The 21,662-nt window shown below is 32.4% G+C and overlaps 1 protein-coding gene across 1 annotated transcript; it reads right to left on the minus strand.

Annotated features, from left to right (window-relative positions):
- Window positions 1-14,617: 14,617 nt before the first annotated feature.
- Window positions 14,618-16,495, minus strand: LOC123228772 (LRR receptor-like serine/threonine-protein kinase HSL2). Its single transcript, XM_044654223.1, has 2 exons — window positions 16,015-16,495; window positions 14,618-15,156 (listed from the first exon to the last, which is right to left on the minus strand). Exons 1-2 carry the CDS (start codon window positions 16,493-16,495, stop codon window positions 14,618-14,620), a joined length of 1,020 nt encoding a protein of 339 aa, XP_044510158.1.
- Window positions 16,496-21,662: the final 5,167 nt, after the last annotated feature.

Genomic DNA, 21,662 nt, shown 5'->3' on the forward strand with positions numbered 1-21,662 from the left:
GGTTAAGTTTTTTGATTATCTAATAATCGTTAGATGTCGTTAATCGATGAGCGATCAATTAGGACACGTGGACTTTTCGTATATAGTTTAGGCATGATCGTGTGTGGGATGAAATGATCATAATACCCTTGAGAAATAGAGTGGTCATGATGAGAATAAAAAAGGAAAGTGAAATAAATATTTGAAGGATACATGCTCGTGTATCTATCAATAATATCACACTAGGAGAAGCTATAGGAAGGTGGTTATGTGCAAGTAAATCAAAGAGACACCTTCTCGTGTGTCTAGATGTACATGCCAAAAAGAGTAAGAGAGCTAGGCTAGAGATTTAAGAGTCATTCCAAGTAATAGTATAAGGATTCCAAGTACGTAGTAATACCCTATGTGCCAAAGAGTGAAGTCATAGTGTGGTACCAAATATATTGTTAGGTGGAAGCGAAAACGAGCTAAGTTAAGTAAAGGCTCAAGATGTATGCATGCTGACATCACAGGATTGTTATGAAGAGGCACCGTGAGTACACATTCACTACACTACCTATAATAGTGCATGTTTGCAGTAAGACATTAGATTTACAGAAGGGTACAAGCTCGCAGATGAACCCAATTAAGATACAGTTTGGTATAGTTAAATAAAGAGATACGTTATATGGGCAAAGTGTCAAATCTTTATATTTAATATAGACTGATTGACCTAATATACAATTTTAGTTATAGTTTTTAGATTTAAATGCTTCCACCAAGTTTAGTAGGGTTACGCTAAATAGAAATCTAGGGAAGTGGTTTTTTAGTGATTAAAAGGACATAGTTTGATCCGAGAATTATGATATATAGCCTAGACAGTTCCTAAAGTATAACTTTTAGATTTAGATGTTGAATGAGTGATAGTTAACAAGTGTAGAGAGCGAAGGTATTTCTGTCTTTTCTGTTTTACTTTATTCAAAATTTATTTTTGTATCAGGCTACACATGTTATGTTTTTCAATTAACATCTTATAATCTGACATCTTTTGTATGCTTCCGATTTAGGGTTTCAAAAATGGTGTTTTAGTAATTTCATAAAGTTTAATAAATGAGGTTTTATTCAAATGTTTTTGAGTTTTTATTTAATGCATGGTCAAAATAAATAATTTGATGACTCTTTTCTTTAGAGGGTAGTGCTTCTAGAGGGGGTGTTATAAGTTGGTATCAATGCATACTTTTGGTACCCAAAAACTGTTTTAAATATCTGTGCAATCAAATTAAACAGAAATGTAAATCCTTTATGCCATGCTGACTACACTCACAACCTATCACTGTAAGCTTAGTTTTATTTATACCTATTAAGTTTTATAGAGACTTATAGTTGTGGGTTTTCCAAGAAAAATAAGAATAAAAGCTAACACAAGAAATATTCAGACTGGGAACGTATAGAGGAGTTAGAGTAAGGGAGCAAGTCTAAATGTTCAAGATGTCAGAGACATATTTAGTGAGATATTCAAGGAGTAAGGAGGTGTTCCAGCTTAAGCTAGTGAGTTAGGATAGGTACCGTCAGGACAAGCACAAGACTTAGTAGAGATGACCTTAATACCAATTGTAGTATCAATAGTAACACTAACTAAGACTCAGTTGCACCCCATCTTAAATCTACCTAGGATGCACCAGCCTCAGAAATTTGATTGTGCTAAAGATTCGATTACAACTGAAGAGTGGTTGAAGTCGATGGAGAGTGTTATGACCTTATTTGACATGATAAACTAGGAAAATGTTAGATATGCCACCAACTTTTTCAAGTCAAGTGCTTGAACATAGTGGAACTTGGTCATAAAGATGACCAAGACCTTTAAGATGCCTTGGACAGAGTTTAGGGAGAGATTTAAGGTTGAGTACAGAGGGACAAATATGACTTATATCAAAGTTTAAGAGTTCCTTACCTTGACACATGGTACAAATATAATGAAAGAATACTCTAGCAAGTTTAATCATTTGATGAGGTATGCCTTTGAGATAGCTAGCACAAAGACAAGGTAGATGGAGAATTTTGTATACAGGTTCAATCCAGCTATAACTTGAGATGTCATAACAGGTATACAACCACCCCAGACTTATAGTGAGGCCCAAAGTAGAGTTTTAATGGCAGAGGTATTTGTAAGGAGGATGTATGGTTGGACATCAACCCAGACAATACCATTACTGGTACCAGTACCACAGTTGAGAAGTAGTAGTGCCTCGATTTAGAGAGGTCTTCCTTTAGAGAGGAAAGGGAAAAGATCGTTCCAACCTAAAGGTAACAAGAAAAGGTTAGAAGAGTAATAGGAAACACAAAAGGCCAAAAGTTTTTGTATATCAAAGATGTGGTAGACATTACAAAGGAGAGTGTTTGATAGGGCAAATAGTTTACTATAAGTGCTATCAGCTAAGGCATATAATTCAGTCCATATAATTCAGTCCTTTCTCAAGGCTCTAGTTTGAGCTGAGCAGCTAGTATGGGAAGTTACTACCAGAGTTTATACTACCACCCAAGGACCAACTGAGGCCAATTTAGCAGTAGTTACTAGTCAAATCTCTTATCTTAATGCTTTTATTTACATTTTAATTTATTATGGTGTTACTCATTATTTTGTAGCCAAGAGTCTAGTAAAGAGATTAGAAGTGTAACTAGGTAGGGTAGCCAAGAGAGTTAAAATAAAGTTAGTACATAGTAGATTAATAATGAGTGATGAGATTATGATGGCATAAATTATTGATATAGGGTAGACAACTTCTTGTGGCTTTAATAGTGTTTGAGATACCAGACTTTGATATGATTTTGGGGATAGATTTCTTAAGGAGGAATGAAACTGAGATTGACTACCAACATAAAAAAGTCTGATTCAACCTTGAAAATGGAGATCAATTTGAGTTCAATGAGGAATGTATCAAGAGTATGATGATTAGTGCTATAAAGGTAAGGAAAATGTTTAGCAAGGGGTATATAGGTTTTTTAGCCTATGTAGTAAGTAAAGTAAAGTCAGGGTCGGGTATTGAGGAGACACCAGTTATTTGGGAGTTTCCAAATATGTTCTAGATAAAGTTATCAAGATTAACTCCTAAGTGAGAGATAGAGTTTAGTATTGAACTAGCGTCGGGCATAACACCTATCTCGAAGGTACCTTGCAGAATAGCCCCAACCGAGTTACATGAGCTTAAAAAGCTGCTTCAAGAGTTGTTAGAGAATGACTTTATTAGACTCAGTCACTCTCTCTAAGGAGAACCCATCCTATTTGTTAACAAAAAAGATGGGTTCATGAGAATGCATATAAATTACAGAGAGCTGAATAAGGTAACAGTGAAGAAAAAATAGTCATTACCTATAATAGATGCTCTGCTTGATCAATTGAGAGGATCAGTCATATTCTCCAAGATCAATCTAAGGTCAAACTACCATCAAGTAAGGGTAGTTGAACAAGACATACCTAAGACAACTTTTCAAATGAGGTATAACCATTTCAAGTTTGGAGTGATATCGTTCAAACTAACCAATTCCTCTTCAATATATATGGATTTGATGAACAAGGTATTCCATGATTGCATAGACAAGTTTATAGTAGTCTTCATCAATGATATTTTAGTGTACTTTAGGAGTCATGACAAGCTTAAACAACACTTGAGATTTACTTTACAAAGGTTGAAGGAAAAATAATTGTATGCAAAAATTTTCAAGTGTGAATTTTGGCTTGATTAAGTAACCTTCTTGAGGCATACGGTTTCGATAGAGGGTATATTAGTACACATAGTAAAATTAAGATAGTTTTAGATTAATAGAGGTAAAAGACAGTTAAAAAGGTCTATAGTTTCTCTGGGTTTAGTTAGGTAATATAAAATTTATTGAAGGATTAGCAAAGTTAACAAGACTTCTCATAACTTTCATCAAGAAGGAAATTTAGTTTTAGATTTCAAATTCTTATGAAAAAAGTTTCTAAGAGTTAAAATGGAGATTAACTTCTACTTAAGTGTTAGCCTTACTTGAGGAGAGGGTCGAGTATGATTTGTATATTGATGCATCTCATGGTGGTTTAGGAGCAGTATTGATGTAGTGAGACAAGGTTATAACATATCTCTTGAGACAATTGAAAGATTTCGAAACCAGATACCTGTTTATGATTTAGAGTTAACACTTGTGGTGTTTGCCCTCAAGATTTGGAGACATTTTTTATATAGGGTAAAATGCGATATCTACACCAATCACAAAAGCCTTAGATATTTTTTCACTTAAAAAGAGCTTAACATGAGACAGAAGAGATGGCTCAAGCTAATAAAGGATTATGACTATGATATCAAATATTATGCAGGCAAGACTAATGTAGTCATAAATGCCTATAGTAGAAAAATGTCATCATAGTTAATGGTTCAGAGGGAGATTCAGATTAATTTGGACTGAAAGTAGATTGAGTTAGTAATTAGGGCTCTAGCAGAATTAAAGATCAAATCCATGTTAGTGGAAAAGATCAAGACTGCTTAACTTCAAGATAACTATTGTAAGTAGAGGATTAAAAGAATTCATGATAGAGTCGAGACAAACTTTCGGGTGATAGATGGCATTCTTAAGTTCAGAGGTAGAGTTTGTGTTCCACTAGTGTCAAAGTTAAGGTAGATGATTCAAATGGTTCAACATGAAAAAAAATGTGGTTGAGTATGTCGCCAAGTGTCTTACTTACTAGCAAATTAAGACTGAACACCAAAGACCATTAGGATTACTTTAGCCTCTAAGTGTACCTGAGTGACAGTGGGTGTACATTTCTATGGACTTCATTGTTGGACTCTCGAGGATTCAGAGTGGAAATAATGAGTTTTGGGTAATAGTTGATAGATTGACCAAAACAACATATTTTTTCCCTATTAAGGACACCATATTTACAGATTAACTAGAGAAGTTATATGTTTGAGAGATTGTCAGGTTGCATGGTATGCCCAAGACCATAGTGTCAGATAGAGACATGAGGTTTGTGTCAACTTTTTAAAAGAGTTTACATAGATCATTAGACACTAATTTGGTATTTAATATAGCTTTTCACTCGTAGACAGATGGCCAAACTAAAAGGACTAATTAGGTGTTAGAGAATTTATTAAGAGCTTGTTGTTTAGACCATAAGGCAAGTTGGGTTGGGATATTTCCTTTAGTGGAGTTCACCTATAATAATAGTTATCAGGCGACAATTTAGAAAACACTTTATGGGGCACTTTATGGTAAGAAGTGTCGTTCTCTTCTACGCTGGGATGAATTAGATGAGAAGGATATCTTGATTTAGTTTCTTAGACTAGAGTGAACTTAGAAAATAATTGAGGATGCTCAGTTGATTATACAGAGAATGAAACAAATCCAAAATCAATAGAAAAATTATGGAGATCAGAGATGTAATCCCATTTACTTTTGTATACAGATATCATATTCATCTAAGTAAAACCAAAAGATTTAATGGTTTTATTTGTATGAATATTTTAGACTTTGGCGTTTATATGAGTTCTTAAATAGAACTCATCAACTTGCATACCTGACCAACTCCTATATGAGATTAATACCAATGGTTGTAATATAGTCACAACAATTCTAGGTTTTATCTATTAGAGCTGCTCTTGATAATTAATTATCAAACTTTTAATGGTATGCAACAACTGTGAACGCATTTAGAGTCTAACTTCACTCATAAGTCTCAAATTTTAACATCATAAATGATTTATACATTTATCAGGAGTTTATAAACCCATAATGTATCTTATCATATCTATATTATTTTGTATACATAGATTGATTGTCTATTTCCTTTTAGGAACTAGTAACCTCTGTTACGACACTCAACCATCTTTTGATGGTATATCATATATTTTATGTTTATCTTTCTTGAGAGTTAGAACTCAATTAAGTTTTGTTATCCTCCTACTAAATCTTTTAGAGAATGATGTTTAAAAGAATCTTCTAAAAAAGATTTAAAAACCTATCTAGTACTGGAAGTGCAATATTTTCTAAGTTTCCTTTAGAATATTACACAAGAAAAAATATTTAACATATGGTTCAACTAACTCAAATTAATTGCTTTACATCAGTGTCACTACCATTGTTAAATAAGTTATTAGACTTCAATCCAATGAGTACAACACATATAAAATGTGTTATACATAGACAAAAACATGAATTACAATCTCTAAAGTATTATCATAGAATATTTAAAGGGTATTAAAACTCCCTCTACACTTCAGGTATTAAATCAGAGCATTCGTCTTATGTATTCAACTTTTGGTTTAACCTAAGTGATTGAATACATGTGTCAACAAATTCTTTATTTCATTATTAAATTCTTTGAATTTCTTCAAGGTATTTAGATTTGTATTTCTAAAGATCTACAAATCATATTCATTGAAATTTCTAATGAATCAAATGAAATTCAAAATTTATTATGTCTAGTTCTTAATTGTTAATTCTCGTTGTTTAGACAAAATTTAATAGTCCTATAATGCTCTCATTGAAAACAGTGAAAGGTTGACATGCTCATTTTTGTCTAAAAGACATAACTAGTATCCATCATTCGATAGAAATTGAATGAATCAAAATTCTAACCATGACATAGTCATTCGTGCCATTTGTTGTAACATGACATTGTTCAATAGTTGGCTAATCAACTGGATAAGTTAACCTGCATATTAAATTCAACAATATCTAGCCAAATTGGGAGAGAAAAACTCAATAAAATTAACACCAATTTATGTTCTTATTGCATCAATTATAAAAATGCTTCAACAATTTTATAACAGCTATTCACAAATTATAGACATCTAATATCAACAAATATTATGCAATCAAATAAAAGAAATTCACACGTATAATCTTTTGTGAATTAATCCCTTAAGGGTGGCTTTGATATCATTGTAGGGATTTTGCAGTTTTCAGTAGTAGAACAATAAACAACAATTTAATTTAACAAATCAAACATTCTACAAAACCCTTTTTTGGATCATTCCCATAGAATGATTAATTCACAAACATACATGAAAACGTATAGAATGTTTATTTGATATACCTGTATTGGCAGCTCCTTAGTCCTTCTTTGATAACAAGAGGTTATGAAGTCATGTTATCATAACCAAGTTGTGACCTACCACCTAGTATCCATATGTAATAGTAACTGTAAAAGCTTGACTGGCTTATTAGAACTAGAGGACAACTTTATATGAAAGGGAACGAAAAAATCTCTATTGTGGTTAGGGTTGAATATAATATGTAGTGTGTATTTTAAAATGAGAAAAAAAAACACATACACATATATACACATCACGTGTTTGTCGCTTGGGACTTGAATATGTCCTAGGCGGCTCACCCATGCATGCCTAACACACATGAATGTGTCGGGCATACATGACTTAGGCCCTTCTTACCCAAATTTTGCATATACAACTTATGAAATTTATATTCTTGGTCAATGTGATAAAAATGTGTGTATCCCCTTATTAATATCCCATTAACTCTTCAACAATTTTGGCATTCAACCCAAAATTAGCAGATTGCAATATTAATGAAGATAGCATAAAATCCTATGGTAATCCTAATTTGACTTTCAAATTAGGTGATGTGGATTTAAGTCAATCTAACTCAATCCTATCAAATCTTACAAACACCCAATAACTCAAGATTATTACACTAGGGTCCCAAAATATATTAAAATATATTTCAGCTTTATAGACTTTTCCAAGCCTTTATATTCTCATTCTAAAATCTAGATCAAATCTAACTTGGATAATCCTCACACTTCCAAAGTTTGTCAACTCATTTTGTTTGTAACCTATAGGCTTTCGACTAAGTTAGTAATGACTAGATCTGTTTTAGGCTCTCGACTTAACATCTACTTGAACACAAAATAAGATTAGCCTCTAACAAGGCATCATGGCCACCTGATTAGTAAAGTCAATATGTGACGTTATTCATACAATTTAATTATTTTTTCATATGATATCTCTCCAAGGCTAAGGTATAGATTAAATGTCTCCTTTAAGACTTATCGAATAACATAAATTGACTTTTGTTAATAAACGGATAATATTGAATCAAACATCAACTTAATTCTACTGTGGCTATACATTTATTTGGTCACTAACATCCATTAGTACGTTGTAACTGAAAAATCAGCTATTGTACTCAAAAGTGACAAATCCCTTATCGATCTATCATAGTTTTCATATAGATCATGATATGGCCAATCATCATTTTTCTTATAATCTTCTGATTGAACTACGTTAGGTTGATGTCAAACCATATCGAACCTTGTACAAGTGGTTTGATAACCTTAAGTCTAAGGATCATATTTAACAACATTCACTAAGAGGATATTTTTCATAAACACAAGAGCAACCATCGATATAGAATCCTCTTGATGAGTTAGTTTGGTGAACACATCTATAACATGTGTTATTTGTTGTACTAAGTCATCAATAAACAACTTTGATAGGTGAGAATTGTCATCATCTTTCGATGAACTCATTCAACATTATGATAACTCTATCACTATTACTTATGCTCTTGGTCATGGTAATATCAATGTTATGAACATTTTAAGAATAACCACCTAATGTGCACATAGAGTTTTTACGATCATGTGTCATTCATTAATCCCCTCGTTACAATTCAACTATTCTTAGGAAATTTGTTTGAGCATATATTAATATGCTATAACAAAAAAAGAGAACCATATGTAACACCCCAGGTCCAATAACCCGGCCCACTGTTAAGATATTGTCCACTTTGAACACACAGTCCATCATGGGTTTGCTTCTGGGCTTTGCAACCCAAAACGCGTCTTAACAGTTAAGGAGCTCATAGGCTATTTAACCAATCCAATTCTCCCACCACTAACCAATGTGGGATCCATAGACAGAGCACACACAGACCCAACATCTCTCTCGTGCTTTGTCGATGTGGGATTCGCCTAGGGGTATTGCCAAAAAATTCAAAACAATATTTTTATGTTGTTCATAATCTGCATAGGAATTCAACGTAAATAAATAATTTCGGTGGCATACAGTATGTGATACCCTTAGGCGAATCCCACATCGACAAAGCACCGGAGAGATGTTGGGTTTGTGTGTGCTCTGTCTATGGATCCCACATTGGTTAGTGGTGGGAGAATTGGATTGGTTAAATAGCCTGTGAGCTCCTTAATTGTCAAGACGCGTTTTGGGTTGCAAAGCCCAGAAACAAACCCATGATAGACTGTGTGTCCAAAGTGGATAATATCTTAACAGTGAGCCGGGTTATTAGACCTGGGGTGTTACAAATGGTATCAGAGCAACTCTGCGTGTCCTCTTGAACGATGGTGGGGCAAACCTCAGCGAGGACGCTGAGTCCCGTAAGGGGGGGTGTATGTGATACTCCTAGGTGAATCCCACATCGACAAAGCACGGGAGAGATGCTGGGTCTGTGTGTGCTCTGTCTTTGGATCCCACATTGGTTAGTGGTGGGAGAATTAAATTGGTTAAATAGCCTGTGAGCTCCTTAACTGTTAAGACGCGTTCTTGGGCCAAGCCTTGACCAGGTCTCTGAGTCCAAGGAACAAAACCCTGAAAAGGCTGGGCCGTAAAGGACAATATCTTGGCAGTTGAGTGAGGGCCCACTCGTTTTCCTGTAAGACGCGTTTTGGGTTGCAAAGCCCAGAAGCAAACCCATGATGGACTGTGTGTCCAAAGTGGACAATATCTTAACAGTGGGTTGGGTTATTGGACCTAGGGTGTTACACCATAAGAAATTACAAATATGACCTTTATTAATGAACTCATATCACCATAGGAATTGGCTCTAGGACACTAACCCCAACACCTTCGATATTCATAAACAAATGTTTGTATTAATGACTAAATGATATTTAGTCACTTAATCCTACTGTAGCCACAAATTTATTTAGTCATCGATGTTCATCAATAGACCTATCAAAGATATCAACTCTCGTACTTAGGATTGACAAATCTATGTTGATGCATCATAGTCTTTGTATATATCTCAATATTACCAATTATAGGAAGTGAGGTAAGTAGGATTTCATCATCTTTACTTTGGGTTATTGAATCTATGATGTATTTAATAAGTGTTAAAATTAGTTTTGGATGTTTTAGGAAAGAAATAGTATAGTAGGCACATTGTATTTGTATACAAATGTTAAATATGATAAAACAGGGTGTAAGAATATATTGGTGGTGGTATATGATGATTGATCTGTATGTTAAACACATCAACAAGTGTTATAGGTTGATGGAAATGACATATAAGGTAGAGATATACTTTTTGTGCATTAGGAAATAGAACATAATTATTGAAAAAAGCTAGAATTTTAGGGTAGACAATGGTGCATAACCATGCACATAGTTGGATGATTGCACATGCTCAAGAAAGAAGACGACATAATTGTGCATAAGTGCATGGTTATAAACCTGTGTAAAAAAGAAGTGAACAAACGTGTATTATAGGATGCACGTTCACATATAGAGTACTATGATACACGGTCGTGTGTGCAAGGGGTGCATAATCATGATGAGTTAGAATTAGTTAACAGATGTTAGGGAGACATTAGAAGGTCGTTAGTCAAAGTATCATTGCATGGTCGTGATTAGGGTTGGATTTGAAATGAGCTTGTTGGAGCTTGAAATGAACTTTACTCAAACGAGTCTAAATATGAACATAAGATAAACAAATGTGAACCTGAATATGAATTAAAGAGTAGTAGGAAAAATGAACCAAAGCTCAAACCTGAACAAAGATCATATTCGGTTAGCATCATTAAAAAAAATAAAAAGAACAACGTCATTTAGGGAGTTGAGTCAAACACCTCATGCAAACTTGATCCAAATTCAACCTATTCACACGAATCGAAGCTAAGTGCAAGCTAATCATGAACTTTTAAATCGTAAAGTGAGCCAAACTCAATGTTTGGTGAGCCTGAGCCAAAATGAGCTGAAAACAAGTCGAGCCCATATGAAAACGAGTAAAAAATGAGCTTCTCCCTATTTAGGCTTGGTTTGACTTGAATCCAGCCCTAGTCATGACTCAAGAGTGTGTATGCCTATGCATAGTCATTAAGGCGAACAAATATGCAAGGTCAATCACACCTATACATGTGAGACAAATTATTATTTTACCTATATACTGTGTCCTAGAATAGGGGGAAGAGATTAAAATAACCTTATTAAAGGAAATTGAAAGTGAATAGCAAATGAAAAATGCTTGATTGTGTGGAAGATGACAGAGACCTTGAATAGTATGGATTTAGGTTTAATTCAGGAGAAGTTATAAAAAGCGAGAAATGATGATAAAAATCAAAATAACCACTAGTTGTGTGCAATGTGGCATAAGATATGTGAAAACATTTAGGCTGCAACTAGATATACATGAGATGCTTCATGCACTCGACACCAAGGCACATAGTAGTTCATTTCATCTACAGGTGCATGAAAAGGGGGAACGACACTAGATCATTCCTCACATAGTCAACAAGATGCTTCATGTACACATTTGTGGTAAGGGCCATTCAAGAATGGTTTTAGTTAACAATTCTATAGCTATGTGCACATGGAAAGGGAGAGACTGAGATTAGATTCCTTATGTGACTATGGTGTTAAAGTTGAGTCAACTGTAAGCTCGGTTGGCAATGTGCTATGTGCACCAGTAGTAAACATCTACGTTTTCATTCAGGATTTACTTTCACAAGGTATATGAGATCCGCAAGATCAAGAGGTAGGTATCTCATTAATACTATGAGCTTACAGCGAGTCATCTAGGATGATGATACCTATGGAGGAAGGGCATATGGAATGTCATAATATAGTTTGGATGGACATCTGGGATATTGGAAAACATTCGAAAGAGTGGACCTCATATTTATTAAGAACACAACTTTGCTTATAATGTCGGTTTAAGCTTTATTGATATTTAAGTGCCCCAACAGATTACCTACTTACTGAGTGTTGTAATACTCATGTGTTCTTTTGTGTAGTTTTATAGTTAGGTGCAATAAATAAAGGGGCATATAGGGGAGCTCGCAGGTTAGCTTGTAGAGAGCTACATGAGGAGAGGGCTTAGTGTTTGATGTTCAACTTATTTTATTGATTTATGTTTCGGATTCAGTTAATACCTTATATTTGGATTATGAACTCCATGGATAATTTGAGTTATGGTAGTCCAATTTATATTATGATTTGAGGATTTTGTCCTATATAATAAATGATTTGTTTCAGACAACTTTTTCACAAATTTTAAGTTAATTGTAGCATGCTTAGATATTTGTTCTAATTCTGCCATATGAATGTTAAAGTGAAGGTTGAAGTCCAACACGTTTTTTCGAATCTATATTCGCTGTAAGGATATATATTCAGAGTAGGGTAATTTGTGTTAGATCATTCGATGGAATATGTTTCTCATCATTCACGTCACCAAACTTTGAAGAGACTAACTCATGTACTGTTTGATCTGGTGCCTCCTACAATTCAAACAAACCAACATGTCAACCATTTCATGCTAATAGCATTTTTGACGGCTTTGACTTGAGTTGCCATAAAAGTATACGTCAATTTTGAATCTCAACAAAGGAAATAAGTTATTAGTATAGAAAACGCACTAACCACGATTCACAGATTTTTTCTAAATACGCCAGTCGTCGCATTCGTAGCCAATCCCATGTGTTGGTAGCCAACAAAATTAAACTTTTTTTTTCCCAATCTCAAAACCATTCACAACATCAATCACCAAACACCAATCAAATCAATAAATACACCTAAAACTCTAGCTTTTTTTTCCTAAAAATCGCATTAGGCAAGTATTTGAAAAAAAAAAAACAATATAGTATGAAAACAGATACAGCTAACTTTCTTTCTTATTTTGTGGGCTTAAAAACCTTTAAAATACACTCTATATCTTCAAAGTCAGAAGTTGGTGGAGTTTGACTTTTTTATAAAGCCGAAAGTGAGTAAAGACTCAATTTGCAGAGGATATATTTGTCAAAATACAACTAATAATCAATGCTTTTAAAATTAGATTGATGATCGATTGGTTACTTTACTGATTCATAATTTGATCAGTTCAATCTATTATTAAATTATAATGAATTTTTAAAATAATATTATGATCACAGACAAATTTTACCTAGATAACAGAATCAGAATAAAGAATTTAAATTGCTTAACAATTTGTAAAAAAAAAAAAAATTAATCAAGATCCCTAAGACCTATAGTGATTAAAACATATCATTTCCACGGAATAACAATTATTTGTCTGATCTCAATGAAATAATTAGGTGAAAAAATGTCTCCATCTCATTATACAAAAAACAATCTGGAAGTTATTGTCTATAAAAGATATTTCAATGGATATGAGATGCACTTTTACAGATTATCTAATATCATTGCCACATGATGTTTCAAAACTTTAAAAATTGGTCTATGGTATTTGGAAAAGTTAAAATCAAAGTTCTTTCACACTTCATGAAGTAGTTATTTCAATGGATATGAAATGTCCCTTTTTTTTTTTCAATTTTTTAGTATTTTTTTTTTTTTACATACCTTTAAAAATTGATCTAGTCTAATATAAAATAATCAAATTTTCTAAAAATAATTAAACTTTGGTCAAACTCAATTTTGTTGGTTTTAATCGTTTCATCAGATTCATCGATTTTGACTAAGTTTTCATTGAGTCAATAAATAAACTAGTTTTTAATATGAACTAGACAGGACTTGAAGTTGGTTCTAGTTCAATTGGTTCAACCGGGCGACCTGATCTAGTCTAGTCCGATTTTCAAAACTTTGCTAATAATTATATGGTTATAAAATTAGAAGGTTAGTTATATACACAAAAGTTGGTTATTTAACTAAAATCCCAAAGAAATTAAACTAAACATCATCATATGTAACTGTCTCTTGAATTTCCTAAGGGTTCGGACATAAAAACTTACTTGCTAAAACTCTTTAACAGGGAAATAGAGCAATGATATGTACATCTAGTTTTGAATACTCAAATAAGTATTTATATGATGTATTATCATGTAATTGAGTGATATTTTATTCTTAATTTAAAATAATTTAATTATATGTTAACACATCATCTAAATACTTAATTAAATATTCAAAATTGGGTGTATATAATTTTATTGTAAGAAATAACCAGAGCATTGACTAAGATTTCCAAAACTGCATGCTAGGCCTAGCAGCAAGTGGCGTGCTTGTACAACAGATCCCTTGGTTGTATACTCGACTTATTTCATCCAAATAGCAAGCTCCTTTGATCTCCTCATCCAAAGCATCAACAATAGGATTGCCATCTTGAAGATGTCACCATGCCCATTTGGCGAGGTATGTATGTTCATCACCATAATTATCTTCTTTTCCTGTTGTTAGCTCCAAAAGGATCACTCCAAAGCTATAGATGTTTGTCTTCTCATTTACTTTGGTTGAATGAGCATACTCTACATTTCCATATAGAAGAAATAAAAAAAAAGAAAGAAAGAAAGAAAAGTTTGATAATGGGACAAGTATTACAGTTTCTCAGTGAAAAGAATTTGATTGTAATATTTAGAAGATACATCACTTGGAGCAATGTACCCGAAAGAACCAACCACAAATGACATTGTTTCAAGTTCCCCCTACTTGACCAGGCTTTTAGCTGGACCAAAATCTGCTATTTTCACATTGAACTCTGAATCTAACTGGATATTGCTTGATTTCACATCCCGATGGACAATGGGCGGGGAGCAGTCATGATGCATGTAGTCGAGTCCCTTGGCAGCCCCCACTGCAGTCTGCATCCTCTTGGGCCAATCTAAGGCAAAATCATCGACTGAGCCATAGCTAGAGCCAAAGCCAGCGAGAATGGATGGTCGATTCCTCTTATGCAGCCACATATCCAAGTTACGATTCTCCAGATAGTCGTAAACCAAAAGTTTCAAATTCTCATTGGAAATGTAGCAAAGCAACTTTACTATGTTAAAATGCCTAATTCTACCTGATGTTTGAACTTCTGCTAAAAATTGTTTCTCTTGTTCTTGCTCTAATTTTGAGTTATTACCAATCATTTTCATGGCAACAACATCACCAGAATTATTTACAGGAACATGATACACTTTTCCAGAACCACCACTTCCAGTGACATTATTTTCTGTCAGTTTTGACCAAATATCATTTTCTATGACATTTAAATTGTGAAACTTAGCGATTTTTGAATCCACGGTATTCAATCCAAGTTTTCTATTGTCGTAAGCTCTGAACGTGGAGAGTGAATATATCAAGGCCGATAAAGAGACAACATTGGCTGCACTTATTATGAAGACTAAATGTTTGGATGAGATTTCCCTTAAATTTCCCTGCAACATTGGTTGAAAACTGCAGATTTTGAGGTTAACAAATGAGCTCTGTGCGTAGAGACCAAGATTGTTGGCGAAGCTACTGGCATATGCAACATTTTCAAACTCACGAGGGATTTCTCCGATGAGAGGATTGGAAGAGAGATTAAGCCAAGTTGACGTGGAATTTCTTCAGAAAATTTGTTCTCTAAAGGACAGATAGAGAGCCGATTTCCTCTGGAATTTCTCCTGAGAGCTCATTTCTGCTTAGATTTAAAAAAGTAAGCTTTCTCCATGTGATCAAATTGAGAGTTGATTTCAATCAAGCCAAAGAAAAGTTAAAGAAGGAAGAGACGTTAGTTCTCTTGGAATTGTACCCGTAAAGAGGTTATTACTGGCCTTAAACACCTGCAGATTCCTCCAAGAAGTCACTCCAGCTGGACTTTTACTAGAAAACTTATTGTTGCTGATGTCAACAGAGGATAGGTTCCCAAAAAAGTTTTCAGGAAGCTCACCAGTGAACATATTATCATTTATCAATACCTATGACAAAGTTGATGTCGTCCACAACCCCACAGGAATTTTCCCATCGAAACTATCGTTGTGAATCCTGATTATGAGCAAACCATTACAATTTCCGGGTGATTTTGGTTATTCTCCGCTGAGATTGTTATCAAAAGCTATTAGTCCTTGTAACTTACCTCCAATATATAAGTATTCAGGCAGCTTGCCTATAAGGTTATTGGAAGCAACCTGGAAACCTGTAAGTGTTGAATATCGACCAAAGTCTGGAGGAAGAGCACCTGCTAATTGATTGTTAAGCAATCTGACATCTATCAAACTCGAAATCCTCCCAATAATTTCTGGAATTTCGCCTGATAATTGATTGTACATCAAAATCAATCCTTCGAAGTTTTCAAGCTTCTCGAAATCATTTGGTATTGTCCCACTCAAACTGTTCTGTGAGAGATCCATGACTGTCAGGTTCAGTGATTGAACAACCTGTGGAATCTCTGCCGACAACACGTTTCTATAAAGAAATAATCTACTTAAATTCTTCAACATGAAAATACCGTTAGGAATTTTTCCGGTCAAACCATTACTTAATAAATCCAGCATCTCAAGCGCGATCATATTGCCAATTGGTTCAGGAATTTCACCGATCAAATTTGCTTCAGCCATAAAAAATGTCTTTAGGTTTCTCAGACTGCCAATATCTGATGGGATAGAACCGTTAAATTGATTCCCTGAAAGCTGAAGTACCCTAAGCTCCGTTATTTTTCCAACAATGGCAGAAATGTCGAATGAAAAGTTATTGGAGGCTAGAATGAGGTACCGGAGGCGAGACAAGTGTCGATATCATGAGGAATGGGACCAACAATGACGTTCTGAGAGAGTTCCAGGTGCAGAAGTTTCGAACAGTTATAGAAAACTCTTAGAAATAGCCCGGAAATATAGTTGTAATGTAGGTCCAGGTGGGTTAGATTTTTAAGGTTGCAAATGAAGGATGGGACTGATTGGGAGATGGTGCTGCTGTAGAGGGATATTCCGGTGATGGAATTGCGAGTGTAGGGGACTTCGGGCCAAGAGCAGTGGTTGATGTTAGATGGGGTCCAATGAGTGATGGTTGGTGGATTTTGCCAATGTTGCTTTAGTTTCATTAGCAGTGCATGATCCTCATTATAGGGTTGGGAGTTTGTGATTGCATAGCCATTGAAGAGGAAGAGAAGTGTGCAGAGTTGTATTGCTAGTGAAATCGTGGTAAACTTGAATATTTTTATCGAATTGGGCATCTTGTTTCCCCATTTAACTTTGATTTAAAGGATGATTGTGTTGGTTACAGATAAATTTGAATCAAACGAGTTTCAACATTCTTTGATTTGAATTTAGTTTGAATTAAAAATAGTTCAATTATAATCAAATTCAAAATATAAATTTAAGTCAAATCAAATTATAAATTCGAGTTAAACTTAAATACAATTTGGTTTAAAAAATAGATCGAACTTTCAGTTCATATTTATATTAAATAAATTTGAACTAAATCAAATGATAGTCATTTTCAATTATATAGTCACCTACAATTTTAATGAATTTTATAAATAAAATAGTTTAATTTCAAGAATATGAGATGGAGTATTCAATTCATTTTTAACCGTATCTAATACTGATTTGTCATTTTTAATTAAATAATTTCTGAAAAATCACCATCTCCTAATTAAAATTTCATTTCAATTTAGAATTGTTTTTCAAACAATAATACTTAAATAATTGTGATTCTTCATTTAGAATTGAAGAGTCGCCATTATTTAAGTATTATTGTTGTGGTAAATTTTTTACAAGACCATTTAGTTAAGATTTAAGAAAATTGTTAAATTAAGACAACCAAATATTCAAGGGTTGGATCTTTCCAACATTTTTAATTTTTGTTGGTAATTTAGTAATTTTCTACGTTTATCTTTTATGAGAATTATTTTAACACATTTAAAAAAATTCTTTATACATTATTACAGACTTGTTTAGGCTTGTTATTTAAGATCAAAGCAAAAGTAGTAATGTTACACTTCCAAACTTTTCTTAAATATTTTTGATTGAAACGTATATATACTTGACTATAAGTATAAATTATTTTAGGCCAAAAGACTATTTTCCTAAGGAGGTTTGTTGAAATGACAAATTCCCCTTATCAAGTTTTAAAACGCTAAATATCTACACATGAAATATTTTCATTAATGAAATCCGTTAGAAACAGAGACACAATAATGTACTTAATATTCAAAAATTTATTTTTAAAAATATTTATAGTTAAAAAAGTAAAAATTTATTTTTAAAAATAATTGTTTTTCAAAAAAGGAGATGAAGCAATAAATATAGTGTTGATATCGACCAATTGCAATTAGATACATTGTTGAATGGCTTGGTTTTATGCGATTTTAAATGAAAATGTTGGTATATTTATAATTACGATTAATGTGGTTTATTTGTGCATTGCAACATGACAGATGAAATAGGTAAAATGAAGAATCAACATATCATTTTTGATAATAAGGAACCCTATCTAAGTCGGTCACCCCTTCAAGACGAACAACCATACTAAGCAAACCAACTTTAAGGTTTCATGACTGATTCCACAACAATTGAATCAATAAAATCAAAAGTTTAATCTTGATATATCGTTATAAGAGATTTAAACTTATTCTTCCAAAATATAGAAGTCAAATATATTAAAGACAATACATTATTCAATATTAGATTGATTGAAAAAATGAATGGTAGATTTTTTTAGATAGTTTGGATAAATATAAAGCTGACACGTGGAGGATTGGGACTGTCATTTAACACCTAACAAAAAATATCTTTAGATAAAATAATCAATACCTTGAAATTCTCTTTTGGATTGCATATTTTATTTCTTAATATTATATATTTAAGAACTATTATTTCTTCAAATTTCTTAATTGGTTGTTGGATTAAAGAAGTATAAAGTGCAGAAATAACAAATAGAAGATACTCTATTGTCCTTGTGTACAAGTTTATTATAAGATGAAGGTGATGATGTAAAGCTACATAGGGAAAGTTGTGTCATCATAAGACTTTACAAAATTTGACATGACTAATTAACCTGACATGACACGATACAAAAAAATATTAGGCTAGAATTATGATTTTTCCCATGAAACTAGTTCAAATCGGATTAGAGTTGACGCTTTAAAATTTGGATTGGGTTTAGGTTGATATGAAACTAACTTGAGTTGACCTAAATTAGTCTGAAATTTTTTAATAAAATATTGTATAAAATGATATCAAGAAAAAACCCCAATATCCTTTATTATTATAATTTGACAGAAAAAGTTTCAATCTACATACTCCCTATTATCCAATTTGAATCAATAAAAAAATTTGCATTAGATCACCAAGCATCAAATCTGAACTACCCATCTAGTGCTTCTTGAAACATTGTATAGATTATTTGGATGTCTACTTGAAGGAGCTAGTCTTAGGCCTTTTGATAGAATTTTATCGTCTTTTACTAAAAACATATATTAAAATATAAAAACTATTTTTGACACACTTGTAAAAAACTATTTGTAGTTTTTTTCTTTTTTTATGTGTTATAAGTAATTCTAGTTTGAATTTATTATGTCTGGTATGTCATCTTTACATACTTGTTAATAGTTTTAATATTTTTTATAATCACATTCATCATTTATGAAAATTAAATTTCTTAAATATTTGACTAATAGTTGTTAATCTCATTGGTTATCAATTGCACTATTTTAAAGTTAAAATTATAGACTTATTTGGGTTATTAAGTATGAAATTATATTTTTTTATCCTTATAATTGATCATGTAAAGAAACAATAAGCAAACTATTAGTATTAACTTGAAATAGAATAATTTTGTTTTGATGAAATGTCATTTCATGTGTTGTTTTATATTAAATCAAATTATTTCATGATATTTGACAAAGTATGTTATTTTATAACAATCATATAGTTAAATGTTGTGTTTTGATATAACTTTATTTGTTACATAGTTTGGGTTAATCTATATCTAGTCAGATTAATTCAAAAATATTTTGGTTCAGTTTAAAGTTGAGAAACTTTGACACAATTTTATTTCGTACTAGATTATAAAGATTAGAGTCTTCAATCCAAAACCCCAATTAACACGACACAAATATGACTTGATAACATGAATTGTTAGGTCTAGTCATTACTACTTAATTATGTTGGTAAATTGTGATAAATTGGTAAATTAACCTTAATTATATTAATTAAATTTCTTTTTTTATATAAAAAGTAAATTCGTACGTTTAATTAAAAAAATATAAATATGCATTTAAATGTATATTAGTTTACTGAGGTATTTTTGTCATTATAATAGAACAAGGTAAATGGATAATTTATTCTGAAAGTTAACAAAAGATATTAATAGAAATAAATAATAAGTGGGTATTTGAGCCTTTTTAAACTTAACGGAAGCGAATTTGTCATTTCAGAAAACCTTTATTTTAAGCTACTTTGTATTAGGCTTTCTTTAAGTTGCTTATCCATCACAATGAAATCTGTGCAATAATAATGTATCACGTAAAATATAATGAAAATAAAATTCTTATTATGAATCATGACTAACTGATTCTCGTGGGAAATTAAAATGAATAATATACGACGTATGAGTGTACACAGAATAGGTTAATAAGTGACTGTGTTTCTTGCAGAGTGCTAATTAGAAATCTACAAAAACAATGATCGGCTCAAAATTTTTCATTTGCTACAGAATATTATGATCATCATGTTCATAACCTCTATTTCGATCATCATGTTTAATGCTTTACTTCATATTTTGATCATCATGTTTAATGAAAAATTTGAATGCTACTTAGAATGTGTACTACTACTAGTCTGTTAAAGCCTTTGGAAATAATTTAACACAAAAGGTAATGAGGACAGTCGTGAATATGCAAGGAAAGAATTCAACAAAAAAGTATGAATGATGGTAGAAAATATGGCAAGATTATGCATCTATCAATTGTTTACCCCCGTTAACACTCAAGAATTTTGATGAATTGTCTACCCCTTTCTAGAGTCAAGAATATTGATAATTAAAAAGCTTTGAACATACATGCAGATCATGTTAAAATAAAACACAATGACTTACGTAATAATAACTAGAGTTTAACTTAAGCCTTTAAATTAGTAACACATCAAATATAAGTAAAAGAATTTAATCATAAATTGATCAACAACTTAATCATTTGCACTCACGGTGTCATTTAAGTCTAACCAAGTTGATAATTTGAAAGTTTCTTTTTTTTGTTAATATATATAAAATGTTTTTAATCTTATGTTAGATCATTCTTGAAAGAATTTATCCCAAAAATTGAAAGACAATTATGAGTTTGTCAAGTTTTTAGAAATAGATTATATATAAAATTTGTCAATAGTATTCAACACTAAAAACTTTAAAGAATATGATTTAAGGAATAGACCAAATGACAATTTCTCACCCAAGGTTTGGTGCAAACCCATTTCCTACCCATTAACTATGAAAAATCCAAACTCCCACCTTTAAACTAATTCTGTAAATGTCTTCCATTAGTAAAAAGGGCAATTTAGTCATTTGCGTAGGTTCATTTTAAACGAAATAAATTAAAAAATATCCATTTATATATACAAATATCTGCAACAAAATTAATGTGGGCGACTGAGCGTCACGCTTTATTCGTGTTGGGTGTTGACACGTGGAGCTTTCGAAAAATGAAAGCTACTCTTTTTTTTGTCTCGATGAGTAATGCATTGATTTATTGAAAAACTATGGCGTGGTGTTACGTTTTTGGGACATGTGTCA

The sequence above is a fragment of the Mangifera indica genome, chromosome 11 (assembly GCF_011075055.1).
Source record: "Mangifera indica cultivar Alphonso chromosome 11, CATAS_Mindica_2.1, whole genome shotgun sequence".
Classification (NCBI taxonomy): domain Eukaryota; kingdom Viridiplantae; phylum Streptophyta; class Magnoliopsida; order Sapindales; family Anacardiaceae; genus Mangifera; species Mangifera indica.